The 27,059-nt window shown below is 59.0% G+C and overlaps 3 protein-coding genes across 14 annotated transcripts; 2 read left to right on the top strand and 1 right to left on the bottom strand.

Moving 5' to 3' along the window:
• The first annotated feature begins 7,638 nt into the window (after positions 1-7,638).
• Positions 7,639-11,399, top strand: KREMEN2 (kringle containing transmembrane protein 2). 4 transcript variants are annotated; one of them, XM_044232980.1, is made up of 9 exons: positions 7,639-7,750; positions 7,997-8,171; positions 8,937-9,028; positions 9,132-9,256; positions 9,457-9,610; positions 9,907-10,239; positions 10,307-10,429; positions 10,512-10,590; positions 10,820-11,399. In XM_044232980.1, exons 1-9 carry the CDS (start codon positions 7,654-7,656, stop codon positions 11,028-11,030), a joined length of 1,389 nt encoding a protein of 462 aa, XP_044088915.1. In that variant the 5' UTR covers positions 7,639-7,653; the 3' UTR covers positions 11,031-11,399. The 4 variants fall into 4 exon arrangements, with proteins under 4 accessions (XP_044088915.1, XP_044088916.1, XP_044088917.1 ...); XM_044232981.1 differs by having other exon boundaries at positions 7,654-7,750; positions 9,574-9,610; XM_044232982.1 differs by lacking the exon at positions 10,512-10,590 and having other exon boundaries at positions 7,654-7,750; positions 10,820-10,991.
• Positions 11,400-12,547: 1,148 nt separating this feature from the next.
• Positions 12,548-15,884, top strand: PAQR4 (progestin and adipoQ receptor family member 4). The gene is made up of 3 exons (XM_044232733.1): positions 12,548-12,854; positions 14,173-14,394; positions 14,548-15,884. The coding sequence occupies exons 1-3, from the start codon at positions 12,689-12,691 to the stop codon at positions 14,979-14,981; spliced, it is 822 nt and encodes a 273-aa protein (XP_044088668.1). The 5' UTR covers positions 12,548-12,688; the 3' UTR covers positions 14,982-15,884.
• On the bottom strand, positions 15,879-26,391 carry PKMYT1 (protein kinase, membrane associated tyrosine/threonine 1). 9 transcript variants are annotated; one of them, XM_044232731.1, is made up of 9 exons: positions 26,235-26,391; positions 25,841-25,947; positions 19,746-20,252; positions 18,448-18,941; positions 17,632-17,738; positions 17,329-17,501; positions 17,087-17,244; positions 16,220-16,306; positions 15,879-16,121 (listed from the first exon to the last, which is right to left on the bottom strand). In XM_044232731.1, exons 3-9 carry the CDS (start codon positions 20,094-20,096, stop codon positions 16,010-16,012), a joined length of 1,482 nt encoding a protein of 493 aa, XP_044088666.1. In that variant the 5' UTR covers positions 20,097-20,252; positions 25,841-25,947; positions 26,235-26,391; the 3' UTR covers positions 15,879-16,009. The 9 variants fall into 9 exon arrangements, with proteins under 9 accessions (XP_044088666.1, XP_044088664.1, XP_044088662.1 ...); XM_044232729.1 differs by having other exon boundaries at positions 16,208-16,306; XM_044232727.1 differs by having other exon boundaries at positions 17,087-17,501.
• Positions 26,392-27,059: the final 668 nt, after the last annotated feature.

Raw genomic sequence — 27,059 nt, forward strand, 5'->3', positions numbered from 1 at the left:
CTGCCCTTCCGGAGCGACCTCTCCATGGGTTTCCCCAGACAGGTGCAGGGGTGTGTGGGGAGGGGGCAGCCCTTTGTGCTCCTGGGCCCCTCGCGGCTGGGCTGCAGTCATCCCTCACCATAGCAGAGCCCGCCAAAGCAGAGGCCTCGCCACAGCCTCTGTCGGAGTTTCTCTCCTTTGCTGTCTTCCGGCTTAAATCCAGGGTCGCGGTCCCCATAGTAGGTGTCATTCCTGGCCGCGGGAGCCAGCCCAGATGTTGCCAGGAAGCCGGCCCTGGGCAGACACTACCCGGCCAGCGCTGTCTGGGTGGTCCACACCTGTCTGATGCAGGAGGAGAGGTGGGCCCGATGGTGGCGGAGCCCCATCCCCTTCTCTGTCTGGTAGCGTTGCGGCGGACCGGCCTGATGGCCGAGGAGGAGGTGGTCCCAAGGTGGCCGCTTGCTAACTGGGCCACAGCCTTGACAGTGAGCGTCCTTGCGTCCATGCACACAGCCACAGGCCCCCCCTCTCCTGCCAAGCTGGCCGTGGGGCCTGCTGTCCGGCTATGGGACAGCAACAGCTTCGGGCGCCCCCTCACCATCCCTCTGCATATAGATTTCCTGCCAATAAACCCTGTTTTATATCTCACCGTGTAGAACTGGTATGTGCATCCACATTGGCCACCACGAAGCCACGCATACTGTGTCTCAGTGCCATGAAGTCAGGAGTGATAGAGTTTGGTTGGGCACCCCCTGAAGAGACCCCCCTCACAGGAGGCAGTGCCAGCTCACCTGGCCCCCATGTGGGCTGGACCAAGTGCAGGTGGGGTTCTCTGGAGCCGTTGGTGAGGGCTCTGCTCCCAGCCTGCAGGGGGAGCTGCGGCCCCTGCTGGCCATGACCCTCCTGTCACTGAAAGAGAGACCTTGGTTCTCTGTGGCTGCCCCTCACCCTGGGCCCCATCTTTCTCATAGACTGGAAATGGCTCCCCCAAGGACAGGGCAACATAGACCCTCAGTTCAGACCCTGGCTCCCTTACCAGGCGAGTCGTGGCCCATCAGCTGAGCCAGTTACCAGCTTCCCGAGGCCCTCGCCCCGCAGCCTTGGCAGCAGTCAAGAAGACAGTCTGGGGACAGCAGTCCCCCTCCCAGGCGGGAGCTGTCTGCCGGAGGACCCCTCAGCAGAGGACACTCTACACAGGGGCTAGGTTTTGAGGAGTGCTCTTGGCCATGAAGCCTGCTGCCCATGGCCAAGGCCGAAGACACAGCCCTGTGGGATAGGACACCCCAATCCTGGGTCCATCTTTGTATCACAAGGATGCATGCCCACGGGAGGTGCCACTGTGGCTCAGCCTCTCTATGGATGGGGTGCCTCAGACAGCCATGAAGTGCTCCTATGAGAAGCACTGAGTCCCCGTAGCCGTGACCCCCTGTAAGGCCAGTGGGACCTGCTGGCCCTGCAGCCTCCCCAGCCGGCTCTCTGCAAGGACAGTGACTTCCTGCGTCCCATGTCCCATGGCCCTCAGCTTGGCCAGGCTCCAGGATGCAGCACAAGGAGAGTCACAGAGGGACGCAGGCTTCTCCTTGCCCCTAGACATCCATGCCGACAAGGGCTGTATGCTTGTCCCCTCCTCTGCTCCTGCGCTGACTTCAGAGGACAGATGGTCCGTGTTCCTTGGCCTGAGGACGCCCGCATGGACAGGAACTTGGATACCGCTCCGGCTCCAGAGGCCTCCTCCCATACGTCCGCTTCCTCCACCGTTGCCGGGCCACACAGATGCCCCCTGCCCTGTCCTCTCACAGCGCAAAGTGCACTGGGGTGGGGAGGGGCAGGTCCTCAGAAGCTGGCTCCTCCTCCGTGGGTGATCAGGGCTCGCCTCCTTCCTTGCTGCTGCTCTGCTGCTGTTTCCTCCAATAAACCCAATCTTATGACGTCTGCACCACACAGAGCTGGTCGTGAGTGCGCCTCTGCCCCTTCCTGTGACGGTGAGCGACAATTATGAAATTAGGTTTCAGTTATGAAATTGTTTACAAAAGTTCACCAGGGATAACAGAAGTCTCAACAAGGAGCTCCACTTTTATTTATTTATTTATTTATTTATTTGAGAGAGAGAGTGAGAGAGCATGAGAGTGGAGGTCAGAGGGAGAAGCAGACTCCCCATGGAGCTGGGAGCCTGATGTGGGACTCGATCCTGGGACCCTGAGATCATAACCCAAGCCGAAGGTGGTCACTTAACCAACTGAGCCACCCAGGCACCCCAAGGAGCTCTGCTTTTTAAAACGGGGAGCAGTGGCCTGCTACAGGAGCCTGTTAGCTGTGAGTGCCCCCCAGCGCCACCTGCCTGTCACCGTGTCACCCACACCCCATCCAGTTCACCCAAAGTGTGCAACTCCGTGGAACCTCAGTATACTCACGAGTCCGTCCAGCCATCTAATTCAAGAATATTCACCACCCCAAAAAGAAACCCCAGACCCATTAGCCTCACTTGCTCTGCCCCTGACTTTCCCTCCGTGGTCAGGCTGGTGGGGTTCCTTTCTCTGGTGCTGGGTGGTTTTGGGGAATTCAGGTGTCTGTCATAGCAAATACCGTAGCTGGAGGGTGGCGCGCGCCCAAAAAGGCCCACGTAGTCCTCAGAGGCCTGGAAGCTGGAAGCCTGAGATCAGAGTGCGGGTGCCAGCAAGTCCCGAGAGAGCCTCCTTCCTGATGTACAACGGCTGCCTTCTAGCTGGGTCCTCGTACTGGGCGGGTGTCCCGACCAGCTACCTACCTCTGCTCATAAGGGCACTAATCCATTGGGAGGCTGCACTCTGACCTCCTAAAGGCTCCACCTCCTAAGGTCATCACATTTTATTAGTGTTTCAACATGCGGATTTCAGAGGGACACTGTCACTCCACAGCCCAGCTAAGGTGCTCTTAGAGTAAAGACAACCCTTTAATTGGTCCTTATGTTAATAAACGTCCCCATCCCGAGCCCCAGCCACCTGCCAGCTTGACCACAGCAGGCTCTCGTGTCCCCTTTCTGCAGTCCATCCCCATGATATCCAGAAAGCCAGGGGCATTTCTAGAGAGCAGTCCCATCACGAGGTACCTGGCCTGTCTGTTCTCTCTGGTTCCCACATCAATATGACACCTGGTTCAAGGACCAAAACCCAGAGGTACAGGGGCAGGGCGTCCTCTGGCAAACAGCGAAGGACAGGGCAGCCTCTGGCCTTGGGTCATATCCTCACCACAGCCCTGCAGATCCCAGACCCTTGTGGCTGCCCACCCCACTGTCCCCCCGAGGGCTCGGGGGTGCACTAGAAGAGCCCCTCAGCTTTGGAGATAAGGCCCTGGCTTGAGCCTTGGGCTCTGGCCTCGCACACCCAGTGCTTGAGAGAAAGGAGGAGTATTTGTCTTGCACCTAGCAAGTGCTCAAAGAATATTTGTTAAAGATGTGATTGAGTAAATGAAGAGGGAAGGAATGAGGACCAGTGAGGGTCCTGCTCAGGCCCCTGTCCCACATCCATTGGACTCTGGCTGGTGGAAGTGACCCAAATGTCCATCGTCAGATAAATGTATAAAGAAAATGTGGTCTATCCATACCATGGGCTATTATGAAGCCTTAAAAAAGAGGGAAATCTGTCATGTTTTGTGATTCCACTTTTATGGAATACCTAAAGTAGTAAAAAAAAAAAAATCACAGAAACTGGAAGTAGAAAGGTGGTTCTGGGGGGCTGGGAGAGGGGAGGGGAATTAGTGTTTGATGAGAGAGAGCTTCAGCATTGCGAATATGCTTAACATCATTGAAATGTTCGTTTAAAAATGGCTAAGATGAGGGATGCCTGGGTGGCTCAGTTGGATAAGCAGCTGCCTTCAGCTCAGGTCATGATCCCAGCGTCCTGGAATCGAGTCCCGCATTGGGCTCCTTGCTCAGCGGGAGCCTGCTTCTCTGTCTGCCTCTGCCTGCCACTCTGTCTGCCTGTGCTCACTCTGACAAATAAATAAATAAAAATCTTTTTTTTTAAATGGCTAAGATGATAAAGTTAATGTTAGGTGTTGTTTACTACTGGGGAAAAAAAAATGGGCAGATGCCAAGAGCCAGAAGGTTCTTGCAGTTCACCAGCCCCCAACAAAAGACTCTGGCTGCCGGAGGGGTTGTAGAGGGTTAGAGTGGGGAGCCGAACATCATTTTGGAGTATGATTTGTCCAAGGAAGAGACCGTAGTGGCCCAGACTAGGGAAGTGGCAGTAAACATGGAAAAGGGACAAGAGATGAGCTGTCATTAATTGACTTGTGCGCTTCCCACCTTCCCATTCATGTGCAGAAGTGCCAACCCGCAGTATCAGAGTGGGATCCTATTTGGAAATAGGTCATTGCTGTTGTGATTAGTTACAATGAGGTCATAAACCTTGGGTGAGCTACTGAGGCAATATGAGTGGTGGCCTTATAAAAAGGGGAAATTCGGATGCAGAGCCACACCCACAGGCAGAGCACCATGTGAAGACCGAGCCAGACATCCAGGTGATTCTTCAATAAGCCAAGGAACACCCGTGACGACCAAACAACCTCCAGAAGCTAGTGGAAAGGCATTGAACAAATCTGCACTCACAGCTCGCAGAAGGAGCCCTCCCGCTTAGTCTCCAGATTCCGGTCCCCAGTCTGTGGGACTCTGCTAGGACGCCCTGGGAAAGCAATAGAGGAGACAGTAACTAGATGGGGCAGGAGGTGGGTCGGGGAGCTAAGTTGTGCCAGTTGGCGTAACAAGGAAACCTCCAGTCTCAGTGGCTACACAACACATGTTTATTTCTCATGTGTTGGTGGGCTCCTTCCACCAGGGCACTAAGGAATCCAGCTCCTTCCACCCTCCCCAGGCGCTGGGCTCTCCCACATCTAATTGCGCTTTGCAAACCTGGAGATCTTTTTAAAAACAGGTTCTGATGAAGGAGGTCTGGGCTGGAGCCTGAGAATCTGCATTTCTTTCTTTCTTTCTTTCTTTTTTTTAAGATTTTATTTATTTACTTGACAGACAGAGACACAGCAAGAGAGGGAATACAAGCAAGGAGTGGGAGAGGGAGAAGCAGGCGTCCCCCTGAGCAGGGAGCCTGATATGAGGCTCCATCTCAGGACGCTGGGATCACAACCTGAGCAGAAGGCAGAGGCTTAACCCTCGGAGCCACCCAGGTGCCCCAGAATCTGCATTTCCAACAAGAGTCTCAGGGATGCTGATGCTGCTGGTCTGGGCCCCCGCTTTCATTACCAGGAGGCATCACTCCTGCCCACACCCATTGGCCTGAACTCATTCCCATAGTCAAATGCAAGGGAGTCTGGGAAGCGGAGTTCACCTGTTTGCGTGGGAGCTGGAGGAACCAGGATCAGGAAACACAGGTGGAGGGCCAGAGCAGGTAGGAGGGACAGAGTCCTCCCCCCAAAGCAGTACTGTTGTTCTGGACAGATCAAGGGGAAGTCCTGACCGAGACTGTGGGGCCCTTTAACCTTCCTGAACGCTCTGTAAGTGACAAGGTGAGGGCCAAGATCTTTAATTTGAGGCTCTGTGAGTCATCTGGACCAGAGCTTGCAAGAAGACACTGCCCCTCCTCTCAGTGCCCCAGTCCTGGATCTGAGCACCCCCTGCTGCTCATCCAGTAGCTCCTCTGTGGGAGACTGAGCCCTTGGGGACTGGGCAGCCAAAGTACAGTAAGTAGACTGCATGGACAGCTTGGTCCGTCCCTGCCATGACAGGAGCCAGTTCCTACTCTACTGTCCCTACTAACCACTATCCCTGACCCCCACCTAGCCCTTTCCTGGGCAGTCTGTGACCCTGGAGGTGACACTCCCCACGCACCTCCACTACAGAGGCTATGGCCCAGGCCTGCAGTCCCCTGAGGCTCTCTGTGGGCCAGAGACTTGGGGGGACACTTACAAGCCGCAGCAGCCACTGCCTCTCTCTGTAACCCCCTTGGGAGAAGGGGCCCAGGTCAAAGGGTAGCCACAGGTTGTCCCCTGGTTAGGGGGGGCCTTAGACAGGTTGTCTGTACTGGGCTAGCACGTGCAGCTGAGACTCCCAGTCCAGCGATCAGCGTGGCCAGGGAACCCGGAGTGGAGCCTTGGCCAGCCTGGCCGCTGAGAGGGCTTCCCCAGGAGACGACACTGGTGTCCAATTCCAGTTTCAACAGCCCCTCTCCCCACTTCGAATTCTCCGTGGGCTGCCCGTCCCTAGGATCCAGGAACCTCATCACTGGGGCACTAACTGCTAGGTCTCCCATCCCATGGTCGCCACCCACATTTTGGTCTTTCCAGAATCTTTCCTGAACGCCCCCTATCTTATGGGCGGGCACAGGTCCGTCAGGGCTGGACAGCTTGGCGAGGACGTGGGGAGAGGTGGGGAGGCTGGATTGAGGGGCAAGGGATCTGGGCGGGGCGGGGCCGCTCCGGGTCGGCTACCACCCATCTCCTCCCCTGCGCCCGCCCCCGCCCTCCCACGCACCTGCGCTGGCCTCCCCCCAAGCCCTGGGGGCAGCCGGCGGGCGGCGCTGGGAGATCAGAGGATTCGGAGGAGTCGGGCCCGGGGGAGGGGGCGGGGAATTTCCCCCCACGCCTGCCTGGGCCTGCTCCCCTCCCCCTCCCCCGCCAGGCTGGGGGCAGGGGGGGCTCCGCTGGGGGAATTCCACTGCGCTGGGAGGGCTCAGGCGAGCCTGGGCTGGGGGTCCTACGGAAAGAAGGGGGAAGACAGGAGGGGACAGGCTGGGACCAGGGGCGCAGCTGCCTTCCTCCCCAGACACCAGCTGCCCCTGCCTGTCCGGGATTGAAAGTCCACCATTCCCGCCTGTCTCGCGGGCGCGGGGGCAGGGAGTGGCACTTCCTCCGTCAAACCAGAGGCATTCGGTACTTGGAAAGAGGGACGCGAGGATCCGAAAGAGGGTGTGCGTTGGAGCTTCGGACAATGAATGGGTGACAGACTGGGAGTGCGTGCGTACCCTTGAATCAAGGGTTCCTGTGAACAGGAGACACTGGGGTGTCCCAGGGGCGTGTGGCCTCGGGAGAGGGTCTCATATCACTCCCATTAGGGTCTGTCTGTCCACCAGCGTGACCTGTCCTCCTCCACACACCCCTAGAACATGCAAGAACCTTGAGAGGGGGAGGGGAGGGGAGAAGCTTGCCGGGACACCGAGGGTCCCCGGGCAGTGGGTTTGGGGGGAGATTGGCGTGGGAGGCGTCTGGACCTGCTGCCTCCGCTCCAGTCTCGGGCGGGGCTTCCCGGCCTCGGGGGGATGGGGTGGGGAGGGAGGTACTCAAGGGGGAGGGACCCACAGAGGGACGCGAGGGGGGCAGGAGCCAGTGCGTTAGAGACCTGATTGAGGGAGGCTCAGAGAGCAAGGCGCAGCGGGAGGGGGCGGGCGTGGAAGCCGAGGAGAGACCGGGAGCACTGAGGGGCAGTGACTGAGACGGCTCCTGGTCAGAGAACCCCGGAGATATCCCCAGTGGGGACACAGGGGCAAAGAGACACCTCCAGGGGCGGAAACCCTGGAGGTAAATATCCACGGGAGTGACCGCCCTAGACGAAGAGCGCCTCCCAGAGTGGGACGAGAACAGACGGTCAGAGGACAACGCCCCCCCAGGTCGCCTGGAAGACCCCGGAGCGACCCCGGGGGCGGCATGGACCGTGCGCTGGCCAGTGCAACCTCTCTTTGGTTGGGGGTGATGGACACACAGGCCCCGCAGGGCCTCCTCCTTCTCCTCCTCTTCCTCCCGCTGCTGCCGCCACGCGGGGCCTCCGCGGGGAGCCTGCACAGCCCAGGTGAGTTTTGGCCCAACTCTGAGCCATGGTCACCACTCTGTCCTCTGCCTAAGACCCGGGTCCAGAGGCTGAGGAGGGAGCAGAGCAGGTGGCAGGAGCAGCTGAGCAGCGCCAGGGCCCCACAGGCACCGAGGGCGCTGTCTGGGCAGCCGGGGGCAGGTGGGTGGCCGGGCAGTTGGAGTTGGGGGGGCGGTGAAGCTGCGGGCGAAGGTCCGGACCCCCCCAGTCCCCGCGGTCGTCGTTCAGGCTTGTCCGAGTGCTTCCAGGTGAATGGCGCAGACTACCGCGGCCACCAGAACCGGACGGGGCCGCGCGGGGCCGGCCGCCCGTGTCTCTTCTGGGACCAGACGCAGCAGCACAGCTACAGCAGCTCCAGCGACCCCCAAGGCCGCTGGGGACTGGGCCCGCACAACTTCTGCCGGTGAGGGCGGGGCCTGCGCTGGGGGCGGGGCTGCGCGGCGCGGAGCCGGCCTTGGCCGGGGGAGTTGTAGGGGAATTGGAGAGCTCTGTTGGGCGGATACAAAGTCCACCCGGAGGGGCTGGGAGCGGAGCCTCCGCGAGGGACGAGGCCCAGCACCCTGGGGGCGGGGCTGGACGCTCAGAACACTGTCGCTCATGGGACCCGCCTTAGGTGCCCAAACTCTGCCGTCTCAGGTCAGGTCTGGGCATTCAAGGAGGCTGCCGGGGCAGGATCCAGTCGGGGGTGGGGGTGGGGGTGCCGAGCCCTGGAGAGAGGGGCCGGGTCCTCGCGGTACAACTGATTTGAGAGACTCTACTCGTTATGGAGGGGTTGGGGGTTCAGAGCCACAACTGATGTCTGGACCTGAGCAGGAGGACACCACAAAGCTCAGGGTTCAGCACTTGTGCTCTAAAGCAGGGTCCCAAGGCAAGGGAAGTGGCTGAGGCCCAAGGCAGAGTTGGGGACAACCTCAAAGTCCTTATGTATAAGGTCACATCCTAGCAACAGCTGAAGCCCAAAATATGCCCTCAGGATCCCTTTAAGGACTTCCCACCGAACCCTTAGGAAGTCCCAAAGCACGTGGGACAAACCAGAATTTGTGCGGCAACGGAGAGGAACAAATTCTAACACACACTGCAGCCATTTTGCGGATAGGCCGTGGGGTGGGGCCTGGGACTTGCAGCCTTTGGGGGTGCTGGATGGGGACCACTTGTCCTCCACGGGCAGGAACCCCGACGGAGACGTGCAGCCCTGGTGTTACGTAGCCGAGACAGAGGAGGGGATCTATTGGCGTTACTGCGATATACCCACGTGCCACAGTGAGTGGGCCCGGTTGGACAAGGATGGGAATTTTCTGGGCTGCCTGCGTAGACTTCTCTTCTGGGGGCACCCGACAAAGCCTGACTCCGCTGCCCCCTCCAGTGCCTGGATACCTGGGTTGCTTCGTGGATTCGGGGGCACCACCCGCCCTCAGTGGCCCCAGCGGCACCTCAACGAAGCTCACGGTACAGGTGTGCCTTCGCTTCTGCCGCATGAAGGGCTACCAGGTACTGCCCCCACCTCCCGCCCAGAACGGCACCCTGAACTTGTCCTCAGCACCAAATCAACTCCCAACCCTGGCGTCAAACCCTGACGCTGATTTTGGAACCTCCGGTACAATTCCCACTTGCGACCCAGACCCTAGGTTCCCACTACCCCGCCCCTGCCCCATCCGCTGCCTCTGGGGTCACCCAGTCTGTGCTCCCAGCTGGCGGGCGTGGAGGCTGGCTATGCCTGCTTCTGTGGCTCTGAAAGCGACCTGGACCGGGGACGCCCGGCCCCAGCTACCGACTGTGACCAGATTTGCTTCGGCCACCCAGGCCAGCTGTGCGGTGGCGATGGGCGTCTGGGTATCTACGAAGGTGAGGAGTGAGCGGGGAAGAGAGCCCTGGGGGAGCGCCGGATTCTGGGTGAGACCGGGGAGCGCGATGCCCTCATAGGGGGCGGGATCTGAGACGCGCAGAAGTGGAGACCCGGCCGAACCTGGGGGGGTCAAAGGTCGGGCCTGGGTTGAGGGTGGGGCTTGAGGAGGGGAGTCACGGTCCACGAAGGAGTGGGACCCGGCTCAGGTGGCAGCAGGACAGATCTGGGGTCGAGGCCCCGTGGGGGAGGAGAAGGAGCCTGGCCCCGGGATTCTGACTGCCGGCCCCGCCCACAGTGTCCGTGGGCTCCTGCCAGGGCAACTGGACAGCTCTTCAGGGCGTCGTCTACTCCCCGGACTTCCCGGACGAGTACGGGCCGGACCGGAACTGCAGCTGGGCGCTGAGCCCGCCGGGCGCCGCGCTGGAGCTCACCTTCCGCCTCTTCGAGTTGGCCGACCCGCGCGATCGGCTGGAGCTGCGCGACGCCGCCTCGGGCAGCCTGCTCCGCGCTTTCGACGGCGCCCGCCCGCCACCGCCCGGGCCGCTGCGCCTGCGCGCCGCCGCGCTGCTGCTCACCTTCCGCAGCGACGCGCGCGGCCACGCGCAGGGCTTCGCGCTCACCTACCGCGGTAAGCGCCCGCCTGGTCGCGCCCCTGCCCGCCGCCCCGCCGCCCCGCCTCACACTTCTCTCCGCAGGGCTACAGGACGCCGCCGACGACCCGGAGCCCAAGGGCTCGGCGCAGACCCCCGCGGCGCCCCCCGACTGGGCTAACGTCAGCTGCAGCCCCCGGCCCGGAGCTCCAGAGGCCGCGATGGGAGGTGAGGCGGGCGTGCGAGGCGGGAGGGAGTTCAGGGAGCCGCCGTTAACAGATCCGGTCCTCACAGTACCGTGCGCCCGCAGCCCGGGTCTTCTCGACGGTGACGGCCATCTCGGTGCTGCTGCTGCTGTTCCTGTCGTTGCTGCGCCTGCTTCGCCGACGGTGCGCCCTCTGGGGCAGGGCCTGAGGGCGGACGCCTTGGTGGCCCGGGGAAGGGGGCTCTGCTGGAAAGCTGGGGCCTCCAAGGGGAACAGAACAGGGAGGAAATCCTGGGTTCTCGAGGGTCGAAGCCTTGCGTCCACACAGGGAATCGCGCGTGGGATCGCAGGTGAAGCAGGACGCTGGAGGTAAGATTGGTTGAGGGTTCGGCTGACGTCTGCTCCCTCTCTAGGAGCTGTCTGCTGGCTCCGGGAAAAGGTCCCCCAGCGTTGGGGCCTTCCCGGGGCCCCAGGAGAAGCTGGGCTGTGTGGTACCGCCGGCCTCGAGGGGTGGCCCTGCCCTGCCCTCCCAGCGACTCTCAGGCTGTGGGTCTAGCCGCAAGTTACCGGCCCCTGAGCGCCTCCAGCCAGAGTTCCCTGCGCTCGCTCATCTCTGCTCTCTGACTCGGGAACCCCAGGGTCTACTGGACCCTCTGCCAGAGGGATGGACACCTGAGACTTCATGCCAACTCTACGTTGACCTTCTGCCCCTGTAAGGGCAGCTCGATCCCTGGTCATCCGGTGGAGGCCAGACATTGGACAGGAAGCATCTGATGCTATTGAGAACTTGGTCTGACCCTCAGGGTCCAGATGGTTGAGGCCAAAGGGCAAGAGGAATCCCAGCTTCCTTTCCTCATGAACCTTGATATGGGGGTGTCTGATTTCAGGTTGCTTTGAGAGCCTTTTGGTGGTGGTCCTGGACTGCTGCCCTAAGGGAAGTATGAGAGGTCAATTAAAGTAGTCAAAAGACCAACTATAGACTTTAAATAAAGGACCTATTTTGGTACAGTTCTGCAGGTTCCTGCTTGATGGGAGGGGTTATGTTAATGAGGGTATCGGAGCCAGGGTTGGGTGTGTCCATGCAAATTAAGGAGTGATTTGGAGGACTCCTGTAATGCTGAAGACTGAGGAACAGCGGAGGCGAAAGGATGGGTGGGCGGGGTCCTGGAGACGGGAGGAGGAAGCCGGTTGTGGGGGTTAAGCCGGAGAAGGGACGCATTCCTGGACCCGCTTTAGGATGAACTCCGGCAGCGACCGACCTTTCTCCTTTGGCCTCCCGCCCTCTCTTCCCCCCGTTTCCTGTCTTTTCTGGGTGGAACTGAAGGTGCCCCCAGTGGGCAATAACAGGGAGCGAGTTTGACCGAGCCCAGGCTATAGGGAGCCTGGCCAGAAGGGTAGGGCATCACCCGAGGGTGCTGGGCGCGTCAGACACACCCGTAGAGACCTGGGCATCTCAGCGCGGCTTGCTGCGCGCTGGCTGAGTCGGCAGGGTGGAGAGCTCGCCCGTGGAGTGGGGACGCGCCGGGTCTAGACCTTACTGGTCCGAAGGTCCGGGGCCGGCAGCACCTTGGACAGAGCCCGGGCGAGGGGTGGGGCTGGGTGAGGATAAGTGAGAGGGTGAGTGCCCAAGGGTGCCTCGATCTGGGGGGTCGCGCGGAAAGCCTGGGTGCGCAAGGTAGACTCAGGCGCCGGGGCCTCTCCAGCAGAGCCACCCGGACCCAGAACTGTGGATCCCTCGCCCACAGCTACCCCATGGAAATGAATCTGGGGCCGCATATATTATGCCAATTAAAGAAAAATCTGGGCAGGCGTGGGCGGGGCCTCCCCAGCCAGCCGCGCCCATTGGCCCTCTCAGGGCCTACGTCACGAGCACCGCGCGCGAAACGCTGGCGGGATGGCGGGGGCGAGCAGCTGGGGCGGAGTCTGGCGTCCCCACCAGCGTCCGGCCGCACCCGTCCTCCCGGCTGAGAAGAGACGACCGGCAGCCGCCGCCGCCGCCGCCGCCGCCACGAACTGTCCCTGCGGCTCGCCTGCCCCGGCAGGGCCGGCCGCACTGCGCTCCGGCGCCCCGCGCGTCCCCGGCCTCGGCCCCGGCGTGGGGGCGCCGGGCCCGCGCGTGCGCAGCGCGGGAGGGGGCGCGGGCCGGGACCCCCGGCCAGCGCGTGCGCGAACGGAGCCTGGGAGGCGGGCCGGCATTGGGATGAGTCTCCGCGCGCCGTCGCACCACTAAGGAGGAGGCCGGGGGCCGAGGGGAGCGCGGACCACCCGCGCCGGGCCGGGCCATGGCGTTCCTGGCCGGGCCGCGCCTGCTGGACTGGGCCAGCTCGCCACCGCACCTGCAGTTCAACAAGTTCGTGCTGACGGGCTACCGGCCGGCCAGCAGCGGCTCGGGCTGTCTGCGCAGCCTCTTCTACCTGCACAACGAGCTGGGCAACATCTACACGCACGGTGAGCCGCGCCCCGCATCCCACACCCGCGGCAGCCCTGCCCGAGCCTGGCCGGGGGCCGGAGGGCCGGCGAGCGCCCCACTGCTAAGGTTCTGGGTTGCCTGGGCCCTGGCACGGCCAGGAGCCGTGGTGACAAAGCTGCTATTGTCCCGGACGGAACTGTCCTTCCGCTCCCCGGGCGGGGCCCCGGGACAGGCGAGGGAAGCAGTAGGGGACCAAGTCCGCTTAATCCCTTTGAGCCCCGGGGAGGAGTCTGGTGTCCGCCCCCTTTCATAATCCCTGCGTCTGGGGCACCCTCCCCCGCCCACATTAGTCCAGTAGACGGGTGTTGACATCGGCTGCGAGGGGCCCAGGAAAAGAAGCCAGGCCTCAGCCCCTCCCCATGCGGCTGCCCTGCCACCCCCGGGCCGGAGCAGCCCGGCCGCGAGGCTCCGCCTGGTGGCGGCTCCTTCCTCCCCCCGGCAGGCGCCCAGCCCCTCCTCCGCGGCCCTGCTCTGCTGACACAGCCCTGCCCGTCCTTGGGCTGCCCGGCGCCAGGAGAGGGGCCTGAGCAGACTGGGCCCAACCTTGGTACCTGCCTCACTGGGGTACTGTGGCCCGGCCAGACCTTGGCTGGTGTGCAGCCTCAGTCTGCTGTGCCCACCTTTGACCCCTGTGAGGGCAATGCCAGTACCCAGGGGAAGGGGTAGGAATTGCCCTGGTTGGGGCCAAAAGGAATGGAGCACGAGGAAAAAAGTGCCTAAAGGAGATGGAACAAGCTTCTTCAGCCCCTCTCCCTTGCCTGACTTTGCCTCTTTCTAGAAGACAAAAAGATCCAAGCCTCCTGGTGTCTGGTCACACAGGCTTTGGGAGAAGCAAGCTAAGTGACCAGGGGATCTGGTATCATTGCCCACATATCCTATTCAGAATTCAGCATGAGGTCATGCCTCCTTCTGGCTTCTGCTGACACACCAAATTTGGGGGATTGGGGCGCCCGGCTTTCTGGGGAGGTAATGTGGCTGAGGGACGGGAACAGTGTGGGCGTTAAGACTGTGTCCATGGCCTACCTGCTGGGCTCACCCGGGGCACTCACTCGGCGTCTTCAACTGAAAGTGTCGATAACCATCTCTACTTCCAGAATTGTGAGCTCTGCTGTCACGGAAGTTACTGAAGGCACAGGGCTGCCCCTGTCAGAGGCCCGGCTGCTCTGTGCTGAGAGCACTGCCAAGACTGGTCTTGCCTCATCCCTCTTGTGTTATCTCTAGACCGTGGACTTCCTGAGGACACGACTTGTCCTCTGTGCTCCAGCTGTGTGGTGGCTCATTGTCTCCCTCCCCCAGGGCTGGCCTTGCTAGGCTTCCTGGTGCTGCTGCCGATGACCATGCCGTGGGGTCAGCTGGGCAAGGACGGCTGGCTGGGGGGCACACACTGTGTGGCCTGCCTGGCACCCCCCGCAGGCTCCGTGCTGTATCACCTCTTCATGTGCCACCAAGGGGGCAGCGCTGTGTACACGCGACTCCTTGCCCTGGATATGTGTGGGGTCTGCCTCGTCAACACCCTCGGTGAGCCCAGGGATGGAGTGGGTTGGCTTGAAGGGTGGGAGCCAGTGGGGAGGGGGTGGAGGCAGGGGTCACTCACGTGAGCCCTGGGTATAAAGGGCAGGCAGTTAGTTGCCTAGACTTATGTGCCTTCTCCTGCCTCTCTCTCCGGTACAGGGGCTCTGCCCATCATCCACTGTACCCTGGCCTGTAGGCCCTGGCTTCGCCCCGCCGCTCTGCTGGGCTACACTGTGCTGTCGGGTGTGGCCGGCTGGCGGGCCCTCACTGCTCCCTCCACCAGTGCCCGGCTCCGCGCCTTTGGCTGGCAGGCTGCAGCCCGCCTTCTGGTGTTTGGGGCCCGGGGAATGGGGCTGGGCTCCGGGGCTCCAGGCTCCCTGCCCTGCTACCTGCGCATGGATGCGCTGGCACTGCTCGGGGGGCTGGTGAACGTGGCCCGCCTGCCGGAGCGCTGGGGACCCGGCCGCTTCGACTACTGGGGCAACTCCCACCAGATCATGCACCTGCTCAGCGTGGGCTCCATCCTCCAGCTGCACGCTGGCGTCGTGCCCGACCTGCTCTGGGCCGCCCACCACGCCTGTCCCCCAGACTGAGCCACCTCCTGCCTGCCACGCCGGCCTCCCTCCTGACAGTCCTCTGGAACCAATAGCGTGCTTCACTCCTGCTGCTGGTCTTGGAGGGGCCGATGGCCTGGATGCTTCCAGCAAACAGGACTTCCCAGCTGGGAGCCCTCATCTGTTCGTCCGTTTCTCCCTGTGGACTAATCTCTTCTACTCACACCTTGGAGCTCTGGCTTTCCCTCCCTGCTGCCTTCCTTCAGGGTACTGTCCCGGTAGGCTAGAAGGAACCCTTTCCTTCCTAGGCCTCAGTTTATCCTTTGTGACCTATGAGGGCATGGCTGGAGGGACTCTGGGGTCATGTCTGGCTCTGACAGTTGGAACCCTACCAGCCCAGAGCCATGAGCCTACTCTGCCCCCACACATAAGGTATCTTATGGGTGCCTGGCCCAGCCTTCAGCCCCTATTTCCTGACTTTTGTCTTTCTGCTCTGCATGCCAGCCCTCCCTGCAGCCTGAGGCTCACCTCCCCTCTTCTCCCTTCTGTCCAGAGACTGTGGAGTGAGGAGTTTGGGCAACAGGACCAGTCTCTTATCCCAGGACCAAGGGGTAGGAGGGTAGCTGCAGCTGCTTTTTCCAGGCAGCTAGCACAAAGACACGAGAGCTGAGGGGCACTGGACTCAGGGTCCCCCTGTGCTGAGGCCCCCTCTCCACTCTTGAGGGCCATGCTCTGATGGCCTGACCTACACAGTGGGGATGTGCCTGCTCAGGAAATCTCGGCTACATGCAGCGCATGGCTCCTGCCTCCAGCCAGCTGGCCTGGGGCCCTGCATGAGGGCCCAGCCTCGGTGCACGCTGGGGCCGCAGACCCTAGGCAACATCAATAAAGGGGCAGGAAGCACAGTGTTGCCACACAAACAAGCGTGGGTGCTCCCGAGATTCAAATACCTTTTATTAGACATGGGTAGGCAGGAGGCACCCTTGGAGCTCCCAGAGGGACCCCAGCCTCCAGGAGGACTGAGGGGGAGGCTAAAAGGTTAAAAGCACTGAGGCTGGCCTGTAGACTCAGGTTGGGCCCAGTGAGTCCTCAAATAGGCTAAGGAGGTTCCGAGGTTCAAAGGTGGGGAAGGAACCCCGAGGGGGCTCAGAGTCAATATCACTTAGGTCCAGGGCATCCCTGGGGTGGGAGGGAAGAGAGACAAATGACAGTCAGGGTCTGAAAGCCACTACCTCCCACCCCCCCTGGATTCTGGGCCTGCTCACCTCAGTGAGTACCTGTTCCGGGGGGCAGGGGAGCCATTGCGGGGGGTGGAGGTGTTCCCAGCAGCCCTGGCCAGGACGGCCTCCGGAGAGAGCGAGAGCCTGCACAGGATGGGCCAGACAAGTAAGGTGTCAGGGGGTGGGGGGTGCACGGGGAGGAGGCCACAGCTGGGTGGGAGCAGCAAGACCAACCCTGTCCCTATGCAGGTGCCAGGCTCCAGCCTGACATGGGTGGGGATGGGGCCCCAGTGGGAAACAGCAGAAACGCGGTGCCCTTTGACAGAAGCACCTTCACAACTCTGAGAGGCCACCTGACCACTCAAAGGCCACGTCCGTTCAGTCTCAGAACACGTGGTTAGGACGGCTGGCTTTGTAGTGACCTTGTGGATATGAAGCTTTTCGGGTACTTCCTATCGATATGAAGTGTCCCCATGGCAAGGGGGTGACGTTTCCGTAAGGAAGGGGTTAATGGTGTGATTCCTCCTGAGGCCTGTGCCCCAAGCATGTGGTTCTCTTTTGCAGCAGTTTCTTAATTGCAGCCCCTCACTTAGCCACCAGGAGTTTCCCAGGCCCAGCTCCTTGGTGCCTCATCTGTGGACACTGGCAGCCCCTGCTATTGGGGGGAGGGGGACTTGGGCTGCAGTGCCCCAAGCCCAAAGTTGCCAGGTATGCTCTGCTCCACACATTCCCTACACCGAGCTTGGAAAAGACCGCTGCATTCATGGCCAGGCTGCACCCCACTGGCCTCGGTTCCCGTCCCAGGGCATGACGGGGGCTAGGTTTGTGGGAAGGGTCCTGCTCACCACTAATCCTCTTGGGTCTGGGGCCTGGACGTGATGACCACCCCGTCTCCCGCCCCCAGCACCCACAACTCTCACCCACCCTACGCTGTCGTCATCCCAGCTGCTGGAGAGGCTGCTGTGCAGGAGGAGGCTGCAGGGCGGGGAGCCAGGCGGGGTTGCTGGGGGGCTCGGGGGCTGTAACCAGCTGGCAGGGTGGGCCAGTCCATGCCAGAGCCAGCACAGCAGGGAGAGCAGGGCCTGTGGGGACAGGGATGGGGGAGGCAGATCAGACCCTGTGGTCAGGGAGTTGGGGGGGGCACCCTGCCCCATCAACCGACTTACCTGCCACAGGGCCCACCCTCGACTGAGGGCATCAGCAGCCACGTACCATAGAATACTCCAGGGCCGAGGCCGCCTGAGCATGGGCAGGGCCAGCAGGGCTGAGGCTGTGGCCCGCAGCTTGGGGTCAGGTTCCAGCATCATGGTAAGGACAGAACGCAGCTCAGAGGACAGGCCTGTCCACAGGGCAGGGCCATGTCAGGAGTGAGGGGCTCTAAGCCCAGTGTCCCCCACTGCTGGCCATTCCCACGCAAGCCTGCCCTCCCTGGGGCAGCACGGTCCTCTCCATCCTTGCCTTCTACTTACCAGCCGTGAACTCAGGGGGCAGATAGCCCTGGCGAAGCTGCTGCCAGCCCTCCCCACCGTGGGGCAGCTCCATGTTGCATGCCACTTCCAGGATGGTGAGACCCAGACTGGGAAGGACGGGGGCAGTGACAGAAGAGGGGCAAGGTTGGCCTTGGGATGACAGACCCCAGAGCTCCAGGCTGCCCAAGAAGAGGGTGGGGAAGGGGTGCTGTCTTCTGCCATGAGCCAGGGACATCGTTGGGGGGGCAGTTAGGGGGTCCTGAGAAGGACTCAACAGGGCCAGTGATGGGACCGTGTTGTGCAGCATGGACCCCGGGCAGAGCACAGCCTACAGCAGCTGGCGAGTCCTCCTGGCACCCCTCACTGACTGCACGGGCACTGTGTTACTAATGTTCCCATCATGGTTCTGTGGATAAGGCTGGACGTGGCTCTTCGAGGCCAAACAGGGTTATTAGCATGGATGAGGGGACCCAGTGCTGGTCCAGTCTCAGCCTCACCACGTGCTAACTGGACTTTGGGCAAGTCCCTCAACCCCACTGTGTCCGTTACTTGTAAGTGGGGTCATTGCCTCCCCCATGGGGGGGTGTGACGAGGATGGGGTGGACCCATGTGAAGTGGCTCCAGAGGGTTCGCTGCTTAGACAGCCTGACTCTGCAGAACCCCCTTGACTACAGGGTGGGCCTCCACTCCTTCAGGGCAGGGTGTCCAGCCCAAGGCTGAGTCTTCCTGGCTTTGGACTAGGGCAGCGTTTCCCTCCCTCTGCTAACTGCACCCACCTCTGGCCTACCACAGAGCCTCTCACGTCCCAGCCCTCACCTGAACACGTCCGCCGCTGTCCCGTAGGAGCCCTGCAGCAGCTCGGGAGCCATGTACCGGGGGTCTCCCTCCTGGGCCTCTCCAGCTCCAGATGTGCCCAGCTCAACCAGCAGCCCAAAGTCACCCAGCTTGCAACGGCCCCGGGGCCCCAGGAAGATGTTGGCGGGCTTGACGTCAAGGTGGACCAGGCCTTGGCCGTGGAGGTGAGCCAGGGCAAGTAGGGTGTCCCGCAGGTAGCCCCAAACCTGGGCCTCGGGCAGGCCGGTGCCCCAGGCCTCAGAGTGCTGCTGCAGGCTGGGCCCACACAGCTCGGTCTGCAGGTACAGGATGCCGCCCTCCTCCCAGGCTTGCTCCAGCCGCACACAGCGCGGGTGCTGTCCCACCTTCTCGTGGCCACCGACCTCGGCCAGCTTGCGGGCCCGGTCCTTGGGGCCCCGGAACGGTGACATGGAGCGCTTTATTGCATAGAGCCGGCCGTCTTCCTTAGAGCGTACCTGGAAGGGAGGTGGTGCCCGTGGGGGGATGGGAGGGGGCACCAGCACTTAGGAGGTCTGCTGGGCAGGCTCTATTATGACCGCACATGTGTGGATGTTCTAGCAGAGCTACCTTAGGGACACCCGCACACGTGCAATAGCGAAACTGGATGACCCACTCCAAGAGCTCAAAGTCTCGACCCAGGAGGGTCTCTGTGGCCTGTGGTTCCGTGAGGGCCGGAGGCAAAACTGTGTGGGCAGGGTGAGCGCTGTGCAGAATATAAAGTGAGTTTGTTTCTCAATGATCAACTTTGGGCATGTATAGAGAAAGGTCTGGAAGGAAAGACACCCCCCTGAGAAGCACAGTAGCTGCCTCTGTGAAGAACTGGTCTAGGGGCCGTTGTTGTTTGTACTTTTTAATGACAAAATTGTCTCCTGTGTAGTACTTGTGTAAGGAGAATGTCCATTTTAAAGGGAATATAAATGATTGGAAATATATTTTAAGAAAAAAAAAAAAAGTGGCATGGAGGATGTAGCCTGGGTGCCTGCTTGCCTGAGGTGACGGGGGAAGGGCGCACTGCACAGAGCGGGCTGGCTCTACGTCAGGAGAAAGGGCAGCCTTTCTCCTTTAGGAAAAGGCACGGCCACTGTGCAGTGTGCCAGGCTCAGGGCAAGGGGAGTGTGGGTACTGGGGGGCCTGAGCAGGGGGACAGGGAAAGCTGTCAAATCAGGAACTAACAAAGGAAGCCTGTCAAGCAATGAGAAGCAGGGGAGGGAGGCAGGGGGAGTCCCCCAGCAGGCCCAGGGAGTTGTGCCCCCACTCACCTTGAAGACCTCTCCGTAAGAGCCGTGGCCCAGGCGGCCAAGCCTCTGGAAACTCTGTTGGAAAAAGGACTCCGGGCAGCTGGGGTCATACGAAGGGCTCTGCAGGGTCTCAGAGGCTTTGCCTCGGAATGACACTCTCCGGGGCTGCGGCTGGTGCCAACCCGGGGTCCGAGGAGGGAAGAGGCGGCTGACGGGGATACTGCCCTTGGCAGGGGGTCGGGGTGGGAGGCTCCGACTGAGCCCCCCAGGCCTCTTGAGGGAGAAGCCAGGTTCGGCATGGCGGAAGTAGGCTGGGACTGGGACAGGGGTACCACTCAGTGGGGGAGGTGTGCCCTCCGTGGGCACGGGCATGGCCAGCGCAGGAGACCCCAAGTGCACAGTACAGAGCACTGTGTCTACTCAAACAGTGCCTGGTCCTGTGGCCCCAAAGGGACTTCGGAAAAGAGCCACGTCCACTCCGCACGCACGTTCAGCTTTAAACATGGAGGCCACAGGGACACCAAGCACCTGCGGGAGAAGGCAGAGGACAAATACGTATACATCAGCACAGAGTCATCTGTACCTTGGAGGTCACAGAAGCATAAAGTGAAAAGCCCAAGGCCATGTCCTAGAGACTCCCACAGCCCAGCAGAGTTTAAGCTGAGGCAGGTTCCGGAGCCAGACCGCCTGCCTGTGTGTCCCTGCCCTGTCACAACCAGCTGTTTGGCCTGAAAATTTATACCTTCTTCCAAAAATGTAAGGTGGAAATATTAACACAGGCCCAGCATCTCTTATCTCCAATTCAAAAGTAAAAACAAAGGTCTGAAGCCAAGTTTCTTTCCTGACTTCTTTCTCCTAGCTGTGGGGCTGAAACTCATTTCATGAAGCTCCACTTCCCGCTCTGGGTGGCAGAGGTTGCATTCCTGGCAGGTACAGCAGACAGGCCTGGGGCTCCCTCTGCCATCAGCCCCTGCTCAAGAGGCAAAAGCTCAACCTCAGGGCCAGGAGGCTGGGAACACGGAGGCCTGATAGCTCAAGGCCAAGCTCATTCACAGGAAGGAGGCTCCCCCATGGGAAAGGTGAGCAGAGAAGGCAAGGGGCTGCTGTCCCCACCCTAAGGCAGCAGTGTCACCCAGGGAGACAGGCACCACTGTCCCTGCCCTCAGCTCCAGTGTTGCGGCCTAGGGATTCTGCCTATGGAGAAGCAGACAATGACACAGAAAGTTCTGAGGCTCTCTCTGGGGCGGGGGGAGAGACTTTTTTTGAAACAATGTGTGGGAAGTTCAAGCTTAAAGGCACTCTCAAAGTCACTGGAGGTTTTGGTGATAAGCAAATGCGAGGAAGCTGGCACCACTATTAGTGCAACCAAGTACCCCATGGGCCAGCCAGCTTCCCAGAGAGAACTGGGGAAGGAGACAGCTAGCAAGAGCTCTGCTGGGGTCAGAACACACCCCAGACACTGAGTGCAAAAACTCCCTTGTTGAAGGAGCCCCAAGTTAATTAGATAAGTCTATGGAGCAGTGGAGCCCGAGGCAGCGTCAGAAACAGTGGGACGATCAGCCCACAACCGGTGGAGTAGGAGCTGAGGGAGGGGAAGGGCAGAGAGAGCCCCCGGGAAGCCCCTGGTGCTCCAAAGGGTACACGGGGTGCCCGGCTGGGCCCTCCGAGGAGGGGGTGAGAGAGACATCACTACAAGGGCCCAGCTGGTCACAAAGCAAATAAACAAGCAAACAAAGTCACAAGCTGCAGAGGACCAGTGAGAAACCAGTACCCACCGTTGCTATAGCACTGTCTAAAATATCCAGTTTCCCACAACAACAAAAAATTACAAAACACACAAAGGCATAGGAAAGTGTGATTCACACACAGGAACAAAGCAGGTGACAGAAACGACCGGTAAGAGGGACCAGATGTCAGATTTCACAGATGAAGATGTCAAAGTAGCCACTCCAAATGTGTTCAAAGAACTAAAGGGAACTGTGCTTAAAGAGAACTCTGATGACAACACCTCACCAAATAAAGAATATTGATAATGAGATAGAAATTATAAAAAGAACAAAGTGGAAATTATGGAAATGAAAGGTGTGATACTGAAATGGGAACATTCCCAGGAGATGTCCAACAGTGGATTTGAACTGGCAGGATGCTAGCCAGTCTGAAGACAGAAGGAAAGAGATTATTCAGTCTGAACAACAGACGGAACAAATCAGGAAGAACCAGAACAGAGCCTCAGAGAAAAGTAGAACACTATTAAGTTCACCAGTGTCGGCAGAATGGCATGTGGGAAGGAAAGAAGAGAAGCAGCAGGGAAAATACACTAAGAAATAACAGGGGAAAACTTCCCAGATGTGATTCCCAGAAAAACCTCCCACCCCAAGAAAAATGCATTAACCTAGCCAATGAGCTCAATGAACTTCAGGTAGGATAAGCCAAGAGATCCACATCCAGAAACATCGTATTAAAAAATGCTGACAGCCAAAAACAAGGACACAATCTTGAGAGTGGCAAGAGGGGAAAGGACTCATCACTTATAAGCCCCCTACCGAAGGAGATTAACTGCTGACTTCTCACCAGAAAAAGCCAATGCCAGAAGGCCGTAGGGTGGCATATTCAAATATCGGGGTAGGGGGTTGGGGGGGTAGTTTGTCAGCCAAGAATTCTTTTTTTTTTTTTTAAAGATTTTATTTATTTATTTGACAGAGAGAGATCACAAGTAGACAGAGAGGCAGGCAGAGAGAGAGAGAGGGAAGCAGGCTCCCTGCTGAGCAGAGAGCCTGATGCGGGACTCGATCCCAGGACCCTGAGATCATGACCTGAGCCGAAGGCAGCGGCTTAACCCACTGAGCCACCCAGGCGCCCCAGCCAAGAATCTATATCCAACAAACTATCTTTCAAAAATAGAGGCAAAATAGGGATGCCTGGGTGGCTCAGTCAGTTAAGTGTCTGCCTTCAGCTGAGGTCATGATCCCAGGGCCCTGGGATCAAGCCCCACATCCAGTTGCCTGTTTGGTGGGGAGCCTGCTTCTCCCTCTGCCACCTCCCCTGCTTCTGCTCTCTCTCTCTCTGTCAAATAAATAAATAAAATATTTTTTTTAAATAAAGCCAAAATAAAGACATTCCTGGATAAAAACAAAAAATTCATTGCTAATAGAGCTGCTTTTTTAAGAAAAACTAAAGGTAGTTCTCCATGCTAAAAGTACATGATTCCAAATAGTAATCAGAATCTATATGACGAAACAAAGCACTGATAAAAGTAATTATGTAGTTTTGAAGGGGCGGGGGGTGGGAGGTCGGGTGAGCCTGGTGGTGGGTATTGTGGAGGGCATGTATTGCATGGAGAACTGGGTGTGGTGCATAAACAATGAATTCTAGTACACTGAAAAGTAATAAAAAAAAAAAAGTAATTATGTGAGGGCGCCTGGGTGGCTCAGTGGGTTAAGCCGCTGCCTTCGGCTCGGGTCATGATCTCAGGGTCCTGGGATCAAGTCCCGCATTGGGCTCTCTGCTCAGCGGGGAGCCTGCTTCCTCCTCTCTCTCTCTCTGCCTGCCTCTTTGCCTACTTGTGCTCTCTCTCTGTCAAATAAATAAATAAAATCTTAAAAAAAAAAAGTAATTATGTGAACCAGAAGACAATGTGGGGTGCCTGGGTGGCTCACATGGTTAAGCATCTGCCTTTGGCTCACGTCCTGATCTCCAGGTCCTGGGATGAGCCCCATGTCCGGCACTCAGCTCATTGTGGAGTCTGTTTCTCCCTCTTCCTCTGCCCCTCTCCCTGCTTGTGCTCTCTCTGTCTCTCTCTCAAATGAACAAATAAAATCTTTAAAGGAAGTGTTAACATTCACATGTAAATATGTATTTCTTCTCTTAGCTGATTTAAAAAGCAATTGTACAGGGACGCCTGGGTGGCTCAGTGGGTTAAGCCGCTGCCTTCGGCTCAGGTCATGATCTCAGGGTCCTGGGATCGAGTCCCCCATCGGGCTCTCTGCTCAGCAGGGAGCCTGCTTCCTCCTCTCTCTCTGCCTGCCTCTCTGCCTACTTGTGATCTCTCTCTGTCAAATAAATAAATAAAATCTTTAAAAAAAATTATTAAAAGCAATTGTACAAAACGATATGTATGTCATTGTATGTTGGGCATACTAAGTATAGACACATAACATACATACTGTTAGCCCAAAAGAGCTGGGTGGGAACAGAACGATACTGGACTAGGAGATGACACCAGGTGAATCCACAGGAACAAGTGAAGAGAATCAGAAATGATAAATAAGATCAATATAACAAACATCATACATATAGACCTGCTTTCCATTTTTCCCTCAGCTTCTCAAAGAAAGTAAAGACAACATAAATAAATGGAAAGACATTATATGTTCATAGATCCAAAGAATTAACATAGATAAAAAATGTCAATACTTTCCAAACTGATCTACAGATTCAGTAAAATCAGAATTAGAATCCCAGCTGGCTTCTTTGTAGAAACTGAGAAACTGATCCCAAAATCATACGGAATTTCATAGGTCCCAGAATAGTTGAAACAAAGTTGGAAGTCTTGCATTTCTCAATTGTAAATCTACAGGAATCAGAACAGTGATATTCACAGAAGGACAGATGTATAGATCACTGAAATGCAACTGAGAGTTTAGAAATAAACCCTGACACTCACAGTCAACTGATTTGGACAAGGGTGCTGAAACCATTCAGTGGGAAAGAAGTCTTCTCTACAAACAGTGCTGCAATGACTGGATCTCTACATGCAACAATCATCGAGCAGAAAACTCTGACTTCTTTTTCCCTCTAACAGTGAATGTTCATGTATTTTTGTTTTAAAAGATTTTATTTATTTATTTGACAGATGGAGATCACAAGTAGGCAGAGAGGTAGGCAGAGAGAGAGGAGGAGGAGGAAGCAGGCTCCCTGCTGAGCAGAGAGCCCGATGCGGGGCTCAATCCCAGGACTCTGGGATCATGACCTGAGCTGAAGGCAGAGGCTTTAACCCACTGAGCCACCCAGGTGCCCCTGTTCATGTATTTCTTTTTTTTTTTTTTTTTAAAGATTTTATTTATTTATTTGACAGAGAGAAATTACAAGTAGATGGAGAGGCAGGCAGAGAGAGAGAGAGGGAAGCAGGCTCCCCGCTGAGCAGAGAGCCTGATGCAGGACTCGATCCCAGGACCCCGAGATCATGACCTGAGCCGAAGGGAGTGGCTTAACCCACTGAGCCACCCAGGCGCCCCTGTTCATGTATTTCTTGACAGAAATATTAATGGGTTTGATTATGGGATGATGTCCTAGGCCCACAGGTGATGTTACATATAAATGATGTGTGTACTCTATTAGCTTTCTAAAATCAAGAGACATGTTGAATTCAGAAACACAAGGAGCCACAGGGCATTGTGGACCGTAATACCTCAGGGAAGGCTCAGCCCAGTGTCTGGCATACAGATCCCCCAGTAAATGCTGTTACATAACAAGTAATATATAATAGTGTTCTGAGCAGTAACTGAAGGAACACACAAAGTGCAACCATCCCAAGGTGTGTGTTGGGAAAGAAAGGGCTCTTATGTTGCTATAATGTTATAACAGAAACAAAAACAAGAAGACCAAAGAGGAGGAGTCCAATTTGGAGAGGAAGCCACAGTGTATCAAAAGATACCATACCCAGCAGGGAGTGAGTCAGTAACAGAACCAGGAGGGAGCAGTCGTCTGAAGTGGTGTGCCCTCCAGTAGCTGGGACAGTGAGAGGACAGGGGAGGGACACCCCCACCGCCACCCCGTAAAGGGGCCTGCAGGGAAGACACCCTATACCCTGTGGGGACCCTTCCTCCACAGGGTTCACCTCAGGATTCCCATGTCAGGTTTCTTCCAGGCAGAACCAGGGTGTCAGAACCCCCTCCAGCGCTGGTTAGAGGCCCAGTCCCAGCATGTTGGGGACACCAGGCATCTGCCTCTTAAACCAGTTCTCAGACCACCCCAATATCCCTTGCATTCTAGCACCACTTGGCCTGGCCGAACAGCTTTGGGGAGGCAACAGGGTAGAGAGAAGGAACAGGGGCTCCCCCGAGAGTCCAGGGTGGCCCGGAGCAGGCCGGCCTGCGAGACCTCTGGAGCTTTCTCACCCTCTCACTGGGCTGGACACATCGCTGACCACGGTCTACCGCGCTAGACTGTGAGCTCCTCCCGGGCAGGGCCACAGCTGGTTCACCTCGGTGGACGTGGGGAAACCCTGGCGAACATCCGAAGAGACCGGCTGTCAAGGGTGAGGAGCTACTCCCGGAGAGGGCCCGGTAAGGGGGGGGCCAGTCTAAGGGGAAAGGCGCGCCCAGAAAAGGGGCCTGGGAGGCCGGGCAGGCCAGGAGGGCCGGGGCCCGCCCCGGGAGCCGAGGCAGGGCAGAGGGCGGGGCCGCCGCGGACAGGGCGGTTGAGGCTGACTCCGGCAGGGGCTGTCACGGGGCAGAGGCTGCCGGGAGGGGAGTCCCGGCCCACCATCCTCAGGACCCGGCCTGGGCTCACCTGGAGGGGTGGGCGGGGAGCAGCTCAGCAAGGTCCCAGATTCCGGGTCGGCAGAGGCTGCGGAAGCCCCCGGGGCGGTCAGGCGGGCTGGGGCCTGCGGGCGACAGCTCTCTACCGGAGGACTCTCGGAGGGGAACGGCCCGTGAACGCGCGCAGAGCCGGCTCGCGCCAAAAATTCCAAACCGGCCTCGAGGCCACGCCCAAGAACGCCTCACGCCCCGCCCACTCCCCGATGCAGCCCATCAGAGGCGCCCAGGGCGCCGGGGCTCCGCCCCCCACGTCTCTGCGTGCGCGTCACCGGGCCCGTTCCGCTGGCTCCTCAGGCCGTGCCCTCTCACTGCGCAGGCGCGACGTCACCTCGGCGCCTGCAGGGTAGGAGGGTGTGACGCGATGCGGTGTCCCGGTTGAGGGGTGGCGTGGGGTCCGAGTTGGCCGGTGGACCTCTCCTACTCGGTTCCCGGGATGTGGACAGACCTCCAGACCCCAGTCCCGCACCCACCGCCCTCGCCTCGCTGGCTTGGTTTTCGAGACTGTAAAAGGGGCGGTTTGCCCCAGAGGTGCCCCAGGAGGCGGTCCCTCGGGACCAGTCGGGAAGTCCCTGCGGCCTCCGGGTCCCAGCGGGGTGGGGCGCCCTGGGTTCGCTGCCTCCCTCTTGCCTGCCGTGCACCTCACCCGAATGCCAGACATTCTCCCACCCCCCGGGGAAGCCCTGCAGAGTGGCCACGGCCGCCTCCGAGGCAGCCCTAACCATTCTCTGGATTTGAGATTTCGAGCTCAACTCTACCCTGCCTCAGCCCCTGGGCTGAACGACCTTGGGGACGCACC

Source organism: Neovison vison, chromosome 14, assembly GCF_020171115.1.
Source record: "Neovison vison isolate M4711 chromosome 14, ASM_NN_V1, whole genome shotgun sequence".
NCBI classification, from domain to species: domain Eukaryota; kingdom Metazoa; phylum Chordata; class Mammalia; order Carnivora; family Mustelidae; genus Neogale; species Neogale vison.